Source organism: Aspergillus brasiliensis (genome assembly GCF_001889945.1).
Source record: "Aspergillus brasiliensis CBS 101740 unplaced genomic scaffold ASPBRscaffold_10, whole genome shotgun sequence".
Lineage (NCBI taxonomy): Eukaryota > Fungi > Ascomycota > Eurotiomycetes > Eurotiales > Aspergillaceae > Aspergillus > Aspergillus brasiliensis.
In genome coordinates, this window is record NW_027137451.1 from 1,139,629 (window position 1) to 1,157,302 (window position 17,674).

The 17,674-nt window shown below is 51.0% G+C and overlaps 8 protein-coding genes across 8 annotated transcripts; 4 read left to right on the top strand and 4 right to left on the bottom strand.

Annotated features, from left to right (window-relative positions):
- Positions 1 to 1,445: 1,445 nt before the first annotated feature.
- On the top strand, positions 1,446 to 3,036 carry ASPBRDRAFT_131405 (putative MFS multidrug transporter; the record flags this gene model as incomplete). The annotated part of the gene is made up of 2 exons (XM_067618325.1): positions 1,446 to 1,479; positions 1,535 to 3,036. 2 exons carry the CDS (start codon positions 1,446 to 1,448, stop codon positions 3,034 to 3,036), a joined length of 1,536 nt encoding a protein of 511 aa, XP_067476930.1.
- Positions 3,037 to 3,814: 778 nt separating this feature from the next.
- Positions 3,815 to 5,218, bottom strand: ASPBRDRAFT_46042 (uncharacterized protein). Its single transcript, XM_067625536.1, has 2 exons — positions 5,008 to 5,218; positions 3,815 to 4,945 (listed from the first exon to the last, which is right to left on the bottom strand). The coding sequence occupies exons 1-2, from the start codon at positions 5,202 to 5,204 to the stop codon at positions 3,955 to 3,957; spliced, it is 1,188 nt and encodes a 395-aa protein (XP_067476931.1). The 5' UTR covers positions 5,205 to 5,218; the 3' UTR covers positions 3,815 to 3,954.
- A 734-nt stretch (positions 5,219 to 5,952) lies between these two features.
- ASPBRDRAFT_130515 (RraA family protein) lies at positions 5,953 to 7,332 on the top strand (the record flags this gene model as incomplete). Its single annotated transcript, XM_067618230.1, has 1 exon — positions 5,953 to 7,332. The coding sequence occupies one exon, from the start codon at positions 5,953 to 5,955 to the stop codon at positions 7,330 to 7,332; it is 1,380 nt and encodes a 459-aa protein (XP_067476932.1).
- A 454-nt stretch (positions 7,333 to 7,786) lies between these two features.
- Positions 7,787 to 8,739, bottom strand: ASPBRDRAFT_57314 (HpcH/HpaI aldolase family protein; the record flags this gene model as incomplete). Its single annotated transcript, XM_067627724.1, has 4 exons — positions 7,787 to 8,049; positions 8,115 to 8,350; positions 8,403 to 8,554; positions 8,608 to 8,739. 4 exons carry the CDS (start codon positions 8,737 to 8,739, stop codon positions 7,787 to 7,789), a joined length of 783 nt encoding a protein of 260 aa, XP_067476933.1.
- A 326-nt stretch (positions 8,740 to 9,065) lies between these two features.
- ASPBRDRAFT_285210 (alpha/beta fold hydrolase) lies at positions 9,066 to 10,189 on the top strand. Its single transcript, XM_067622517.1, has one exon. It carries the CDS (start codon positions 9,294 to 9,296, stop codon positions 10,104 to 10,106), a length of 813 nt encoding a protein of 270 aa, XP_067476934.1. The 5' UTR covers positions 9,066 to 9,293; the 3' UTR covers positions 10,107 to 10,189.
- A 224-nt stretch (positions 10,190 to 10,413) lies between these two features.
- ASPBRDRAFT_46043 (uncharacterized protein) lies at positions 10,414 to 11,547 on the bottom strand. Its single transcript, XM_067625537.1, has 3 exons — positions 11,181 to 11,547; positions 11,017 to 11,114; positions 10,414 to 10,964 (listed from the first exon to the last, which is right to left on the bottom strand). The coding sequence occupies exons 1-3, from the start codon at positions 11,389 to 11,391 to the stop codon at positions 10,908 to 10,910; spliced, it is 366 nt and encodes a 121-aa protein (XP_067476935.1). The 5' UTR covers positions 11,392 to 11,547; the 3' UTR covers positions 10,414 to 10,907.
- Positions 11,548 to 13,367: 1,820 nt separating this feature from the next.
- ASPBRDRAFT_131438 (acyltransferase family protein) lies at positions 13,368 to 14,996 on the bottom strand (the record flags this gene model as incomplete). Its single annotated transcript, XM_067618328.1, has 1 exon — positions 13,368 to 14,996. One exon carries the CDS (start codon positions 14,994 to 14,996, stop codon positions 13,368 to 13,370), a length of 1,629 nt encoding a protein of 542 aa, XP_067476936.1.
- Positions 14,997 to 16,207: 1,211 nt separating this feature from the next.
- ASPBRDRAFT_131088 (uncharacterized protein) lies at positions 16,208 to 17,502 on the top strand (the record flags this gene model as incomplete). The annotated part of the gene is made up of 2 exons (XM_067618295.1): positions 16,208 to 16,369; positions 16,429 to 17,502. 2 exons carry the CDS (start codon positions 16,208 to 16,210, stop codon positions 17,500 to 17,502), a joined length of 1,236 nt encoding a protein of 411 aa, XP_067476937.1.
- Positions 17,503 to 17,674: the final 172 nt, after the last annotated feature.

Sequence of the window (17,674 nt, forward strand, 5' to 3'; positions counted from 1 at the left end):
GGGTTTTCCCTCCAAGAACCGAGCCTCCAGCTTGGTGTCTCGGATCGGAAATGTGATCGTCTATGTCTGCGCGATGACGTACCGTCGGTGACCGGAATAGAAAGAAAAACATACATCATATAGCTAGCAGACCTGATTGAAAAGTCGGTTAGTAGCCAGCTAGCTGTATGGACTCTAGCATGACCAGCGAGAGAGCGGAGAATATAAAAGATTTATACACACACACAGAGAGAGAGAAGAAGAGAGAGAGACACACACACAGACACAGGTTTTCTTGAGATTACCTTTTGTGGCTTATGTATGCCTTTACGACGCACATGATGCAGCTGTTGTGGCTTCATCTGGTATACGTGATACTCCCCGAAGACATATCATAGTGTCTGTCTACTGTACGCAAGATCATGCCGAAAACGTTAAACATGACAGGGGCCATCGGTGTAACATGATTAACCGCAGCCAGTCGGAAGCCGGATAAATGTGTAGGGTCTGGAGGGAATACGGGGTAACTAGTTATTTGTGAATCAAATGAGTCACACAGGGAAGCTAGAAGATCTGCCCCAGCATTAATCGATTCATCGTCAAAGCATTCATCCCATTGCATAATTCCATTTTGTAAGCGGCCGTGAAAAGCGCCATCACGTGAATGCACACTAGTCCCAAACAGGCTGCTCAACGGAGAGACTCCCAGCGGTAGCCACTGAAAAATCTGGTTCACCAATGTATCTGGAGAGTGCTTGATCTTGCTTGGTTGGGAATTGAGGGACGAAAAGTTACCGACCGGAAGGTGCTGGGATTGCAAATGATCCACCATATTCCAGGTACCGACAATTCACCATGATGTGAGCGAAGCGTGATGGCGCTGATACTCACAACACATCGGCCCCGACTCGGGGTTCATCTTGCATCTACAATATATCAACCTCGTACCTCCCCATGAATCGTTCTAGAATCCTTGAATCTTGAGAGCATATAGGGCTGCACTAAACACTCGGGGACCTCGATGTAATCTAGCGGCAAATTCGAACTCCACTCTCCCCTTCCAAACCCTTAAACGCACCCAAGCTTTATTAGCATCCTGCCTCCCCACCAGCCTTCAACTTGTCCACCATCCTTTTGGGAGGAAAGTTCCACTCCTCAGCCATTTCAAATGGAGCCATTTCCTAACCTCTTTTGGTAAACCGGATGCGATTCTGCCGCCAAAGTGAATGTCTGGGGTATAACTTATTGCGATATCCCTGCAAGGAGACTGCAATTTTGGAATGTCCCGCCTTGATCTGACACACAAGACGTCTGCCGCGTGGTCATTATTCACATATCAATAAACCCCTCAGCATATCTTAATATTATTTATTAGCTTTGGGGTATAAAGTTCGAGGTTCCCCGGGATATCTGCGAGCAGACAGGTTTCTCACGCCACTCACACTCTTGTCTGCGAACTCGCAAGCATGGTGGCTATTGGGGATGAGGAGAAATCCTCCAGTACGTTCTCTGCTTCATCATTCTTCTAGAATCAGGACTCTAACCGCAGATACAGCCCCTTGCAGTGATTATTCCAATGTGACTGTCGTGGACTGGGATGGTCCCAAAGACCCCCAGAACCCATTCAACTGGCCCAACTCCAGAAAATGGCTCATGACCATCACTGCTCTGACCACCACCTTCGTGGCTCTGATGAATGGCACGATCATCACAGTCGCCCATGAAGCCATCAACGAGGAATTCAACGTCAGCGATGCCAGTTTTCCCAACTCGTACTGGCCCGTCGCCTCCTGGACAATGGGAGGCGTATTCTTCTGTCTCCTCATCCTCCCCATGATGGAAGACTTCGGCACCCGGATCACCTTCCTCCTCACCAACTTCGTCTTCTTCATCTTCATCATCCCGCAAGCCGTCGCCCAGAACTTCGCCACCCTCATCATCGTCCGCTTCTTCGCCGGTGGCTCCGTCGCCGTCCTCGGCAACGGCTCCGCCAGCATCATCGGCAACCTCTTCGAAACCGAAATGGCGCGCACGAAACCCGTCGCTCTCTGGATCGTGGCCTACCTCGGCGGAAGCAGTGCCGGGCCCCTCGTCGGTGCACCGATCTTCGCCCACCTCTCCTGGCGCTGGATCTCCTACCTGCAACTCATCTGGGTCGGCGCCTTGCTCCTCGTCAACATCGTCGTGCTCCAAGAAACCCGCGGATCCGCCATCCTGCGCCGTCGCGCCCGCAAACTACGCGCCAAGGGCGAAAACGCCTACACACAGCACGAACTGCAAGCCGAGCCCCTCCGCCAGGTCCTCCTCACCAGCATCCGCCGGCCCTTCAAGCTCCTCTTCACCGAATACGTCGTGTTCTTCTCCACGCTCTGGTCCGCCTTCACCGTCGGCACACTCTACCTATTCACCCAATCGGTCGAGCAAGTCTTCGTCGGACTCTACAACTGGACCCCCGTACAGGCCGGATACGTCCAAGCAGCGGTATTCATCGGAGAAGTCTGTGGATGGAGTTTCTCGCTGATCTCCGCACGTCTGTACTTCCACTCATCTAAACGCAACAAGGAGATCCCCGGCACGCCCATTCCCGAAGCGCGACTCTACCTGTCCGTCGGCGGGGGCATCTTCGGCTTTGCGGGGGGAATGTTCATCTACGCATGGACGTCGTACCCCTCCATGCCGTGGATCGCGCCCGCCGTGGGCCTCTGGATGGTCGGCATGGGCAGTGTGGTGGTGGTCAATGGCATTGCCGATTACGTGGTGGACGCGTATTGCAAGTATGCGGGGAGCGCGATGGCGTGTTTTGTGGTTGGGGAGAATACAGTCTCGGCATTTTTGCCGCTGGCTACGTCCAGTATGTATAATACCTTGGGGTTTCAGTGGGCGAGTACGTTGTTGGCGTTTATTAGTTTGTTGTTGACTCTCGCCCCGTTGTCGTTTATCTTCTGGGGCAAGACCATTCGGGAGAGGAGTCCGTTTATGGCGGAGGCCATGTTGGATAAGAGGGCGGATTTGATGCGCGAGCATAGTAATGGGCCGGCCAGGGAGATTCGGGAGTAGATGGATCTTAATGTTTGTGGGATGCTATCTATGTATGGTTGATGATTGCATAATGAGAGCGTGGTGGCCTGGTGCCATTAGCATGATTGAAAGACATTGTATGTAATGTATGTATGTAGGTTGAGCGTTAGATTCTATGACTGCTCAGTGTGTGGGTAACCTGTTACGAGCAGCGTTGCCTGTTACACATTTAGATTCTATCTCTAATTGCCGCAATGCAAGGGACTCTGCTAGGAGGCCTAGACTCTCTGCAGACTCAAATCACATAGGAGGAAGGGGGAGGGGTCCGAAACGAAGTAGAAGTGCTTGCATCAACCGTTACGCAGACCATCCTATACAATCCCTTCGCAGATCAATCTACGGAGTACAGTGTTTCGAATTTGCTCCCGGTGCTAGGGATTGCTTGTCCTGGAAGGGGTCGCGTCAAGGCACGTATCACCCGGAGTGAGGTATTTGACGGAGCGGCTTGGTCATTGGATGTTAATCACGCCAGTAGAGTAGGAATGCACAGTGGTTTCTTTTGTATTGGCACAGTCAATCATGAAGTAGCTTAGCTGGCATTGGTTGCTATGCGTTTATCATGACGGTGTCAATATTATTAGGGGACGTGGACCGAAGCGAGGGATGAGGTGTCAAGGTCAGGCAGGTCAGGGCATCATCATATTTGAGCAATTTAAAACAAGTAGAGGCCCGTCTGGATTGCGGCAGGCTATGGCCATGGATGCAAGGGGTAGTCAGGAGAATGATTATTGTAGGAGGTTACTGTAGGAGGTTGGTTCTGCCGGTAAGGATTGCCAAAAAATTCGGTGTTGTATGGCAGATCTTGCCATACTGTGTAAAGTTGACCAGGCTGGCCTGGTGCACGATACTATTGTACATCTATCTATCATACACTAGTTGAGAGTCCAAATATCATGATTACGAAAAGGTCTTCCGTGTAAAAGCCATATACGCCTTCCAAGGGAGCTTCCAATCCGACCGGAGAAGTTCCGGCTGGAAGATATCGAAATCATGACTCTCCAGCTTATCCAGCCACAGCCGCGTCCCAACCGCCGGCATGAACACCCCGAATGCACGATTGATCTCCTGCAGCGGGGTCTCATTCTGGGATGCGAGATCATACTGATGATCCTCTTCATGGCCGTGCTCAAACTCATGCCCTGCATCCTGCCCAGCGCGGATATTGCTTAGCATCTGCTGCACAGTAATCAGGTGGTCGCTGGCCCGCGTGGCCACCGTGAACACAGCATCCCGCAATCCCGGCGCCTCGCTACCCAGGCGGAACACCTCTTCTTCTTTTACCCCAGCCTGCGCCATGACATCCAATGGCAGCATTACAGCTCCCTGCTTCGCGGCCCCAGCCATTGCCGTACCGGCCTGCTCAGGCCGTTGGGTCGACGCACCCGGGAATGCCACTAGCGGCAACCCACGAAGCACCGCTGTGATACCGGCTGCCTTTCCAATATGCGACGCCACATGGTCTGCCGTGACCGATGTCATGGGCAGAGCTGAGAGTGTCAAGTAGAGCAAGGTCGAGTAGGTGCTTTCGGCGTAGGACTCGAGAGCAGCAATGTCAGGGTACGGATCGTTGGTCAGGGTTTGCTCGCGGGCATTGATCATTCTGTTGAGCCAACCTTTGCTGATTCGCGCCCGACCTTTTGTTCGCTCCGCTAGGTCGGAGACGGCCGAGGCGAGGAGGATAGCGATGGGTTCTTTCGGGGGTGAACCGGCTAGTGTTTTGGCCACTGCATCGCGCCAGAATTGCAGGCGCATGAGCCCAATTGTGTGGGAGGAGGTGGTATCGGGGATTATGGAGAGAGAGACATTAAGAGCGCGAAGAGCGATGTAGAAGGTTTGCGCATTTCGGGGGATGAAGGTACTGAGGGTATAGGAGGGACGGTCGTATTTTCTGCATAGAAACGGAATTTATTAATTGAGCTGCAAGCTGTACTGGGTATAAGAAGACTTTACAGAAGGAGATTCGAGCAATATTTCTGAGCTGCTTGCACTTCGGCTTCACTGGCTCCGATCACTGGGGCAGCCACCGCGCGAGATTGGCTAAAGTGGCGTTCTTGTGATCGCTGCACCTGCCGGCGGGATATGCGGCATCGACATAGCGATTGCTCCGCTGTGCGGCTGGAGCGGATGAAGTTCTTGGACAGAGACATTTTGATCCAAGAGCTCTCACTAGTCGGGATAATCCTCAGTCTGATTAGTATTCCCGCAATGAGCACTGGATCCTCATGAAAGGCGGTCGATGACGGCAATACCGTTTACATCACGTGATTGATGATTGTATCATGTCCGTATCGGGACTAGCGCCGATTTTGCAAGTGTGAATATCATCATGACTATAGAGTCTCTGGTCGGCAGTGAAGAGTAAAGCCTCTATCAAAGACTGAATAAGTTGTGTATAATGGCAGAAAGTGGAGATAACCACCTGACTGCATTGATTAGCTGGAACGGCAAGGTTCAAACCTCCAGATTTGTCTTGATACACGAGATTCTTGCTTCGGCATAGCACACAGAATGCCTAACATGCGCAGGATCACATCCTCGGTCTACAATCCTGCGAGCATTAGTCAACATCGTCAGGGCCAGTCATGACTCCGACGGAGCAAGGCCGAGTCCATTTCGATCTCAGCGGGGTCGGGGAAAGGTAACGGTGCCGACGATTAGTGCAGCCACCGCAGCGGGAACTAGACCTCCGCGACTCAATCGGCGTGATTCCTCTGCGCCGAGAAACTCTCCGCAGATCGGTTGGCTTGCCGAACTATACAGCAGAATGCTAAACCATATAAGTGCAGCTGTTATCTACAGTAGGAGGCCGTTAAATTTATCATCATCCTTCTATACTTTTCTATTTTCAATTAAGTGAGACATATATTGGATATTGAATCATCATATAATCTCACCATGACTGAGTCATCCATATTGAACCGACTCGCCGCCCTGGACACCAACACCGTGTCTGACGCTTTAGATTTCCTAGACCTCAAAGGCGCAACATACGGCCTACGACCACTCTGGGACTGCCCCAAGATCGTAGGCCGAGCCAGCACAGTCAAAGTCGGTCCCAAGACCGATGCTGCTCCCACAACCCATCTCCTCACTCCGGTCATCGATGCCGTCACGACCAATGACCGCATCCTAGTCATTTCAGGCGGCACCGAGGGCATCTCATGCTGGGGCGACATCATCGCCAATGCTTCGAAGAAGAAAGGCATCCGCGGAACCATCATCGATGGCATGAGCCGTGACATCGACGGCAGCAGGGATGTCGGCTATCCCGTCTACGGCCGGGGAGTGACCATGATCAGTGCGCGAAACCGCCTGGTACAGCTCGAGTCTGGTACACCGTTGCAGGTGCGCGGTGTCACTGTCAATGAAGATGATTACGTGATTGCCGATAACTGTGGAACGGTCTTTGTGCCGGCCGCGCGCATCGAGGAGGTTCTGGACTTGGGTGAACGCATCGATCGTCGCCAGAACCGCATGGTGCAGGCTGTGAGAGCTGGAAATCCTGTCTCCGAGGTCATGCATGATAAGCAGTTTGAGGCTATTCGCCACAGTGAGGAGTCTGCCCCAGCTGCGTCGGCGGCGTCGTCGTCATTGAACCCCAAGAAAGCGAGCCCTGAAGATGCAGAGTTGGCTGCTTTGTTTGCCGAATCAGATACCCCTGGTATCTCGGATGCGCTTGATAAGCTTGGTATTCCTGGGCAGGCACTCGGTATCATGCCTTTGACCAACTACGAGAAGGTAACGGTAGGACCGGCGTTTACTGTGCGCTATGTCCCTGCTAGCGATCCCCCAGGCAGTGTTGGCGACTTCATTGATGATGTCGCCGAGGGTGACTTTGTGGTCATTGATAACGGTGGCCGTACTGACTGCACCGTCTGGGGAGACATCATGACACAATATGCTGGCCTGCGAGGCATTGCTGGCACTGTCATTGACGGTGTCTGCCGGGATGTAAACCGTGCCATCAAGGATGAGTACCCCCTGTTCACGGCGGGACGCTGGATGCGGACCGGCAAGGACCGTGTGCAGGTGGGGGGTGTCAATGAATCGGTGGGCATTGGCAAAGTGCGTGTCAACCCTCGTGATATTGTAGTTGCTGATGCCAACGGTGTTGTCATTGTTCCTCGGCATCGGGCAAGGGAGGTGGCGGAAGTTGCGCAGAAGATTGAAAAGAGCGAGGAAGGCATTCGGGAAATGATTGTGAACGGAGCAACTATTGGAGAGGCACGGAAGCAGCTTGGCTATCATACACTGCAGCGTCATGAGAAGAATTAATGGATACCTCGAGGGTATACGATGAATTGTCTGCCCCTGGCGTTCATGTTTTCACACAGAGGGGGTAGTACGCGGGTTATATTTGTACTAGAGATTATATACGACGAATGAATCATAACATTATATACTTTACACCCTTGAAGAAGCTGCTTGTGGGAGCTGTTGTGAGCATGCTCGAGATGAGGACAGACAGGGCTAAGGTGGTCTTCCCACTGATTGAAGTTGAAAGTCATCATTGTAAGAAATGTAATCCAGAGTGATATTGGCTTTATAGTTTCTTGTCTTAGTCAAAGGCCCTATCATCATCTAGCTTCCCTATACACCACCCTTATAACCAAGTCTTGGCATGTTGACGCTTCACCCAAGAGTTTGACGGAGTTTACGAACATCGGACTTTATGACTCCATACGAACAACTTCATTGAAGGGTATATAGAAAATGGAAGCGAGATTCATCACGACCGCGCCACCTGCAACTCACCAGTATACCAATTCTGCAAAGCACGAATATCATAGCTCAGCGCCACCGTATCAAAGACCTTCAAATGTTCCCTACACAACGCCCCATTATTCGACAGCCGAGCCACCCATTTACCATGTTTCCTAGCCGCCGCTACAATCTTGTCAATCGCTTCCACAAACTCAGGCTCGTCACCTCTCGCAGGCACGTATCCCAATAGTGACAGAGCTAGGTCGTTGGGGCCGATGAAGATCATATCTACATCAAGTTAGCCATATTTAAGACTGCTTTCAGCAAAACGACTAGCGGAGATGTCGACTTACCAACACCAGGTACAGCACAAATCTCTTCAACATTCTCAACTCCCTGTTTAGTCTCAATCTGAATGCACGTAATCAAGGTCTCATTCGCGGTCTTGATATACGTCGGGAGATCGATACTGTGTGTAAATGCCGGAAAGGCCGATCCTTGTCCGCGAAGCCCTTGGGGAGGGAACTTGGAGTAAGAGACTACTGTTTGGGCTTCAGCGGCGGTATTGATTTGTGGGACCACAATTCCACTAGTATAATGGTCAATATAAGCCGATTTGATGATGAGTGGTTGTCCCTTACTGTGCGCCTGCATCCAGCGCTCGTTTAATCAAGTCCGAGTGCGTCATGCGCAGACGCACCAGCGGCGATACCCCTAGTGAGGCTATCGCTGCTGTTGCGCTGTGCATGGAGTCATCGCTGATGTGGCCGTGCTCGCAGTCGATGATGATGCCCTTCATTACTATTAGCTTGGCAAGAGGGTTAGGGACCAGGGGTTATTACTGACGTCGAGGCCGGTCTGGGCTACTATTTGAGCTGTGCGGAAGGAGGGTAAACCCAAGAAGGTCATTATGGGCTTTGCGTTTGCTCGAAGAGCATTGAGGAGTCGCAATTGCGGGTTGAAGGTTGCGATTGTCATGGCTAGGCTCTTTAGTGTGGATTGGTGAAATGGTATGTGTAGATCAACTCGAGGACCCTGTATGATGCGATATTGTTTGTATCAAGGATTACTATATGAAATAGAGTAAAACCAGCTCTGAAGTAATCAACTCCATATGTCGAGGACGCTGCAACAAGAACATTATAACAATAGCATCGGGCAAGCCAAATCGAGTCCGAGCACACCTACACGGTAAAATCGGACTTACAACCGAGACCCCATAATATTATCTGCCTTCAGCTATACATCATGTTCATATTTCCGGGATTTCCAATGTACGACCCCATGAATCGGCCAAAAGACACTCTCCCAGTAGCACTCCAATCCGGGGCAGAATGGATCTATCTATATCCGGCCTCACCCGCAACGGCGCAGGACCGGCGAATCGACATTTCACCGACACGCATCAACCCATGGATTGACGTCAAGATGCATATATAGCTTCACCAACATCGAATCACCGTATCAGTAACATTGTAAGAAACACCCTCATCTAATCAATACCCAATCCTCCAAAACACATACGCCTCAAAATGCCAGTCACATACTCAACCATCCCGCTGGAAGTCAACGGCGTACGCCTCGAAATCTCCGCCATCCACAAGAAGCTCAACACCAACAAAAACCCACCAATTCTCTTCCTCCACGGCTTCGGCTCCTGCAAAGAAGACCTCGCCGACATCAGCATCCACCCATCTTTCCGCGACTATGAATACCTAGCCTTCGACGCCCCAGGATGCGGGCACTCACACTCCGCCGACCTTTCGGTCGTAGACATCCCCTTCCTCGTCGCCACCGCGGAAGCCGTGCTCTCTCATTTCCACATCGACAAATTCCATCTGATGGGCCACTCCATGGGCGGACTAACCGCCCTACTACTAGCTCATCGCCACCCAGACCGCGTGGTCAGCTTCGTCGACATCAAGGGCAATCTCGCTCCGGAGGACTGCTTCCTGAGTCGGCAGATCTTCCAGTTCCCGGCGGATGACCCGGAGGCGTTCATGGATGCGTTTATTGCCAGGACAGCGACGGCCGAATCGTATGCGAGTCCGTTGTATGCGAGTACGTTGCGCGCGCGGGTGAGGACTGGTGCGGTGAGGCCGATTTTTGAGTCCATGGTGCGGTTGTCGGATGAGGAGGATCTGTTGGGGATGTTTTTGAGGTTGTCGTGTAAGAAGATGTTTATGTTCGGGGAGGAGAATAAGGGGTTATCGTATTTGGGGAGGTTGGAAGATGAGGGTGTGGAGTTGGCGATGATTGTTGAAAGTGGCCATTTTCCGATGTATTCGAATCCGGTGGAGATGTATAGAAGGATTGCTGGGTTCTTAGAAGGGAGTAGGGCGTGAGGTGTGGAGCTTAGATTGGTGGTGATAGACTATATATTGGATAGATTGTATATTTACTAGACTTTATCTTGGGTAGTATTACTAGTGGAGGGATATATATACTATATAGACTATATATCATATTAGTATCGATGAACAGTATACATGACTGGCTAAATCATTCACTGGACACCTTCAAATAAGCCTTTAATAGCACCAGAGGCAGTGGTAGTTTAGCTAGTATGAGGATAGCCACTAACACTTACGGTGAGTAAAGTTACGTCGTTAAGCTTGCCACATACTTCTCAAGATATTAAACTTCCATTGCGCCTGGAGCTCACTTACTCCACATAAAACTAACGATGTATTCCTTCTTTCCCGGTCTTTTTAATCCAGTCTAGATCAGTCTGTCCGAATAGAAAGCTTCGTCCATTATCTAATTGGGGTAACTCCTCAAAGTACCCCTTTCTCTACACCAGTTATGGTATGTAAGGGATAGCAGGGGCCTTGCATGCTTAAATCAAGGAACGCCAATCAAAGCACATTTTGAATAAGAATGGGGGTTTAGGAATGTTCCCCAGTATCGTTGTCTATGCTCTGAGCTGTCGCTTGTGTCAAAGGTAAAAGACATGTCAAGAGTGACAGCACTGGGGGGGACTGGAGTATGTGTATAGATTTTCATTCGAAGGTATTTATCTAGTCGTACCACGATGCATCATATCCTCGTTTATCCTCATTAGACTCTCTGCAACAACCACTGATTTGTCGCCCGACACACTTCACTTCTTCATATCTCCATCACTTTCGATAACGAATAGTCCTCTAGTAGTGGCACTGGCCGTGGGCATCACGGGGGGTCGAAGTACCGTTGAGAGTCAACTGTCAAAAAGTCAGCATCGAACTATCCATATCCATATCGAGGAATACTCACAGTCCAGGCAGCGTGCTTCTTGCACCAAATGGCAGTCAAGTCCTGGGGGCAGTCGGTGCGGTTGCCGCCAGCGAAGCCAGTGGGGAAAGCAGTTTGGCCTGTCATTCATACCCAGTCAGTTCCAGCTCTTTCTTGCCGACAACTAGGATTTCGGTATCACTTACATTCACCCGCAATAGCCTCACCCAAATCCCAAGCACCACCGCCATCACCCTCAAAAGCGCTGGTCACCTGCTGGATGACCTCGTCCTCGGCCTCGGAGACGTAGTCGTGGGTGGTGCAGCACAGCGGGATACCGTCGCTGTAGTCAAGGACGACGTTCTGCGCGGCCACGGCAGAGGCGAGGAAGAGAACGGCGGGGAGGACGAACTTCATTTTGTATACTCGAGTCGTTATTGACTTGGTAATGGAGAAAATCTAGTTTGGATTCCTGGGGAATACGACTATGACGGGTGGATGAAAGCCCGGTATTTATATCCCTTCTGAATCTGGGGCCGGACCAACCCCAACTTCCACAACATTGTATCAGAGACAGCTGAGGTACCTTCTATCCCTCACGTTACGGAGGTGACATGCTATTTGTCGAAGCGGAGAGACTCCTGCAGTGACAGCGGCCCTTGCATGGAGCGTAGCTCCGTGGGTTGGGTTAGCAGATCGATACCTAGCAAGGGATGAATAAATCAGCTGTGAAGCTAGTAGCTGTACAGCTTAAAGCTTACAAGTATAAGGGGATGAATGTTTTGGCTTGGGGTTCCGAAAGTCAAAGCTGACAATTGTTGGGGAAAATGGCAGGCAGGGTTGGAAACAAGGGCTGGGCAAGACATTCCAAACATGCGCAGGTTGGCTAAGACAGACATCCGGCGGTGAGATAGTTCGCTACTGGGGATGACAGACAACGATATCTCCCCGTGGGAAGGAAGATTGATTATCATTACTTTGTATGGCAAGTAACGATAAGTTAACTGTGTTTGCTACTATGCCTTGAGCCTCGGCATTGTCAGCTGGCTCTACCACCACCAGCTGGTGACAGCCATTGTAGAAACTCTAGACCGTGAAACCTTGAATCGAATAGCCTGATAGCCTGATATGTGAGGGCAGGAGCTAGAATGAGCACCCCGTGCGACGATCTGCAGAGGCAGCATCGATCTGCATCATGCAGTCTGTTAACAGATTCCGTTCCCTTAATGAAGTGTGAAATGAAGTGCGCTGCTTGATTCAGTCAACCACCGAGTCCTTTTGCCTTCCATGGCCCTGCTGATCGTTGCAGCGATCTTCAAGTCTCTATCGAGTAGCTAGAGTCTATTCAAACCTTCTGCCCCTGTTTCACTACGAATCCGGGTATCGGGGAACCTTCATTCTTCGATCGGCAGTGGATTATATTTAATGATATAGAAGCGCTCTCTACCGCCTACGGATGACTTCATATCAGGCCTAATCAGAAGTAATCGCAGGGTGAAGCCTCCACGATAGTGGAAGATAACCTGATAAGATGATAGCCTATGGATGTACAGAGATGCTAGTACATGGAAGATGTACCATAGGGAGATAATGCAGGGAGGGTATGTTCATCAATCGCGGCAATACATGCGACTACTTAGTACTCGATCTGACGAAAGAAATAGGATATTGCCACCATTGCAAACTAACACTGGTTAAGTAGTAGTATATAGAATGGCAGTATATTATATGCCTAAGTATCCCTGGAAGTTCAACAATGGAATGGATTGTCGCGTAGCTGGCTAGCACCAGGCCAAATGAGACAACTTCTAGCCCTCCCACGGACCTCCGCGGAGCCACGAACAGATGCACCATCTGGGGCAACAGGGAACAACCTCAATGCCGAGTAACATCTTCATTTGAACACAAATTCTTTATCTAAATCATCGTTTGTTTCATTCCTTACTCCGTTTCGGCGCCTTGCGGGCCATGCCGGAGGTGCTGAAGCTGGCGGCCGGCGCCGAGCCACATGACCGTCTACCGACCTCAGCCAAGTAGACGGCATTTCTATATACAACACTCGAGATATACAAGCGGCTGCATCGGTGTATTTACAACTGCCTCTGCCGTTCATATTCCTCCTTGATTACCTCTCAGCACTTTCTAGTAACCCATCTGACTCCACACTTGCATTCCATCACCTGTTGTCCGTCGTGTCAGGTCGCTCTGCTGCATGTCTTATTCCGTGCTCGCTATATGCCAGTTGTTTCACGCGTGCGTGGAAGTGTCAGGAAGTAATTCCTCATTTGAGATCCAGCCATGGCGAGCGCACTTCGTGGATCGAGGCGGGAGATGATGGAGGGCTACAGTCGCAGGCAAATGCCATGACCGAACACCCAGCAAACGGCACACAGCTAATGCAGGTGTTGGTTCGTGCCGGAGCTCTCGGGCTTAACGCTTTTCACGATGAGCTTGTCTTCCAGCCAACGGGCGAACTTCACACTGGGAATATCCACCGCACGCCAGAAGACATCACCAGCCCAGAGAGAAATAGGAAGGCAGATTATCCAGCCAATCAAGAAACCCAGGCAGTACTGGAAGTTGGTCTCCTTACCAACGACCGCCCAGATGTTAGGCATGAGAGAGTAGCCCAGCGAGTGGAGAATGGGTCCGTGGACGATGTAAAAGGCGAAGGAGATCTTGCCCAGGTACTGGGAGACCGGATTGGTGAAGAGCTTCTGCAGATCCTTGGAGTGGTTGATGCTGAACACAATGAGCACAGCGCCCAGGGTCTGCGGAAACCGATGGGGCTCCGGGTAGGTTCTAGGAGTGATCTCCCAAGTCCAACGGTAGAAGGGCGTCCATTTGTAGCCGGTGTTCGGAGTGGATCCCAGGTACAAACCCAGGACGAAAAGGCCGATCCACAGATTGCGGGTTGAGAAACGGAAGGGTAGGATCTGTCTAAGGGCATTTTGCTGCTTGGGAAGAAAGTGACGGTGCCCAGGTCTGGGCTTTGACTCGTTCTCCTCTGCAGGTCGCTCCCAGGTGCCGTTGATGAGATCCGCCTCCGCCATGAGCATGCCGAACAGGAAGAGCACGATATCCCAGCGACCCCAGCGCATGCAGAACCAGACTAGGCCGCTGACAAGCGAGATGCGGACGGCCGTTGTCAGACGCGAGGTGCCCAGGATGGTGAGGAAGAGCACGATAGAGCTGCGGAACTCAACGGGGATGGTCCAGAGATGCGGGTTGTAGTAGTTGTAGTAAAGCGCCCAGTTGAACGGGTCCATCAGATGCACGATTGTCAGATACCAATCCCAGTACTGCTTGTAGAAAGACCGCATGATTGGAGGATGCTGTTCGTTCGTGCCCAGGATGGTGTGGCCCTCTACCAGGACTTTCAGCGAGTAGTTATACACGCCTAACCGGACCGCGACAAAGACCAAGAAGATGCCGACGACAGACGGGATGTAAAGACGGAGTGCGCGGCGAAAGGTAGACGAGGCCAGAGTCGTGAAGGTCTGTTCCCAGGAGCGACTGCGAATCAACTTCAGTGGCTTGTAGGAGAGCACATAACCGGAGATGACAAAGAAAATAGCCACCATGATATGACCCGAGACCAGCATATGTATGATCGGCAGCTGCAACACACTGAAGTTCTCATTATTGAATCCCCAGCCCACAGCGACCTTCCAGGTATATGTGAAGAGGAAGTGGAAGTTGAAGACTAGCAGGCAGGCCCAGCCGCGCAGACCATCGAGCGCTGCGATCGCATGTTGTCTAGACGGGGGCTGCGGCTTGCCGCCGACATGATGTTGCCAGTAACTCGGGGTGATGAAGATGGCGACCTTGGTGAAGAAGTCGTCCAGCCGGTTCATGCCGTTATCCATGTGGTGCTTGACATGAGGAGCGAGAGCCGAGGGGTCGGCCAGATCGGACCAACTGGAAGTGGGGGAACGGCGAGAATAACTGGATTCCAAATCATTCAAGGGAATATTATGGACTGGCGGTGGGGATAGAAGGCCATTGTCAGACGACGACATCGTGGCGCCCAAGAGACGTCCGGTCGGTCGGAGGAAAGGCAGGAGATGCGTCTACCGCGCGGGACGGAGGAGGTCGAACCAGCAACCAGCAATGAATTCGAGCGGTCGGGGAATCAATCGGGATGCGCGAAGGGCGAGGGCTCACTCGAATACCGAGTAGGGTAGAAGACTCGTTCGACTGAAAAAGGAATCATGAATGATCTAGAACGCGCTCAAAGGAGAGGTGGAGGCGAGCAGGTCGATTAGCCGTTAGTTTACTTTCATCAGGGACAGCAGGGGACCATCCCCACCGCCTGCATCTTTGGGGATTCTGCACTTAAACTCCTTTGGGATTAGAGCCATCAGGTGATTCAATCTTACCACTAGACCAGAACAGGCAATCACAATCTGATTCAACTATGGAGTCCATGTCGCTTGACTTCACATTACTTTTCTATGGCATTCAGAATGGGTTCCGTATATTTTGGCAGTATCGCTGACGATTATCCCGAGTAAATGGGCTCGGTCTATAGTATGAGCACCGTCTATCTCTCGGGTTAATTGTGGATGACGTGGCACTTTGTCCCGTGTCCTGGCGATCGACAAGCGCACCATATATACTTCTTCTCACGTCATTGAAACGTTGAGTCTTAAATTGAGCACTGGCATCTCGTTATAGGGCTGTCACTGATACCAGGCCATTGGAGTCACCAATAAGTCATGGCTCTTGTAGCATTACAAGCAACTATATAAGCAGAATCATCATATATGTGCCATAATTCTTGGTGTAATCTAAAACCAAGGACCGGGCTCAACTGGGGTGTGGGGTGCCTTGCCCACACTACCAACCCTAGAGCGCTTAGTCTGTTGGCTCCAGACCTATCAATGGGCAAATACCTCGTTTGAAGAGATATCTTTGGCTGTAAATTAGACGATGCCGGTAGACCTGAGTTCAGTGACATGAGTAGATAAAGTCGGCAGTTCGGTCCCGAACCATCGGGAAGAAGACCCTATGCCGACTACCATCGATGCCAGCAAAGCCAAGCCTCGGAGGCCGGCGAATATGCTACTGGACCGAAACTATATGGTGGACCTCATTGATATCTAGATAAATGGCTAATATATGTTGAATTTACCGATCATTGCTCTTTCAACTCGATAAATCTTTGCATTTTTTTCTATCATCTAAGACTTTGCCACTCACCAGGGACACCTTTCACACAGACTCAACCATGAGTGAACAGTACCTCGGACTACCTATTGCACCGGCAGATACAGCCTTCGGGCTCATGGCCGAATACGATGCAGACCAGCACCCCAATAAAGTATCCCTGATAGCAGGGGCATACCGCGACGAGGATGGGCAACCCTGGGTACTTCCGAGTGTGAAAGAGGTTCGTAATCACTTTCTATCGGCTTCGTCTACATACATCTATGCTAACTGCATTATCAGGCCAAAGCCATCCTTTCTCAAAACCAAACCCATGAATACCTCGGCATCGCAGGCTCCCCAGCCCTAATCCACCTAGCTCAGAACCTCACCTTCGGCTCCGAAATCACCACAAAACTCGATAAGAGCATCGCCTCTATCCAAACAGTCTCCGGAACCGGCGCAAACCACATGGCTGCGCATTTCCTCGCACAGCATCTCCGTCCAAAGCGGGTATTCATCCCGTCGCCAACTTGGATCAACCACAAGACTATCTGGGCCAGCGTGGGGGCCCCCATTGAAGAATATCCATATTATTCCGCGGACACCCAAGGAGTAGATCTAGAAGGCATGCTCTCGGTGTTCGAAACTACCGCCGAGGAAAGAGACGTAGTGATTCTCCAAGCCTGTGCGCATAACCCGACAGGGGTAGACCTCACTCGCGAGCAATGGGCACGAGTCGCGGAGGTGACGAAGCGGAAGAAGCTACATGTGGTCTTTGACAGTGCCTATCAGGGCTTTGCTACGGGCGACGTGGACGGCGATGCGTGGTCGATTCGGTATTTTGTGGAGGAACTGATTCTGAACGGACAGCCGGATCATCCTGGTCTATGCGTGGCGCAGTCCTTCTCGAAGAACTTCGGTCTCTATGGCGAGCGTGTAGGTGCTTTGCATCTTGTCGTGCCGCGGCATCTGGCTGCTCAGGGGGCTCGGTCGGAGTTGCTTGCTCTTGCTCGTGCGGAATATTCGAATCCGCCGCGGTTCGGGGCGAGTATTGTGGAGACGGTTCTGGGGAATGAAGAGCTGAAAGGTCAATGGTTGAAGGATTTGGATACGATGAGCTCGAGAATCAAGAGCATGCGGCGTGAGCTGCGCAGGAGGCTGGAAAGCAAGGGGACGCCGGGAGATTGGTCGTTTTTGGAGAGCCAGATTGGTATGTTTAGCTATACGGCGCTGAGTCGGGAGCAGGTCACTCGTTTGCGAGAGGAGTTTCATATCTATCTTTTGCCGTCGGGGAGAGTAAGTATCTGTGGGCTGAATGGGGAGAATGTTGAGTATGTAGCGAGTGCGTTTAGGGAGGTGATTGGATCTGGTTGATTGAATATATTATGAAATGATTAGTCTTCAATAGATGCTCATTTTAGTGTCTACAAACGAATAGTTATCATAGAAATACTATCATATATCATTCACTCAAAAATGAACATTAAATCAAATATTCAATATATAGATCCGATAGCAGCAATATGATTGGCTCCATCAAACCCCA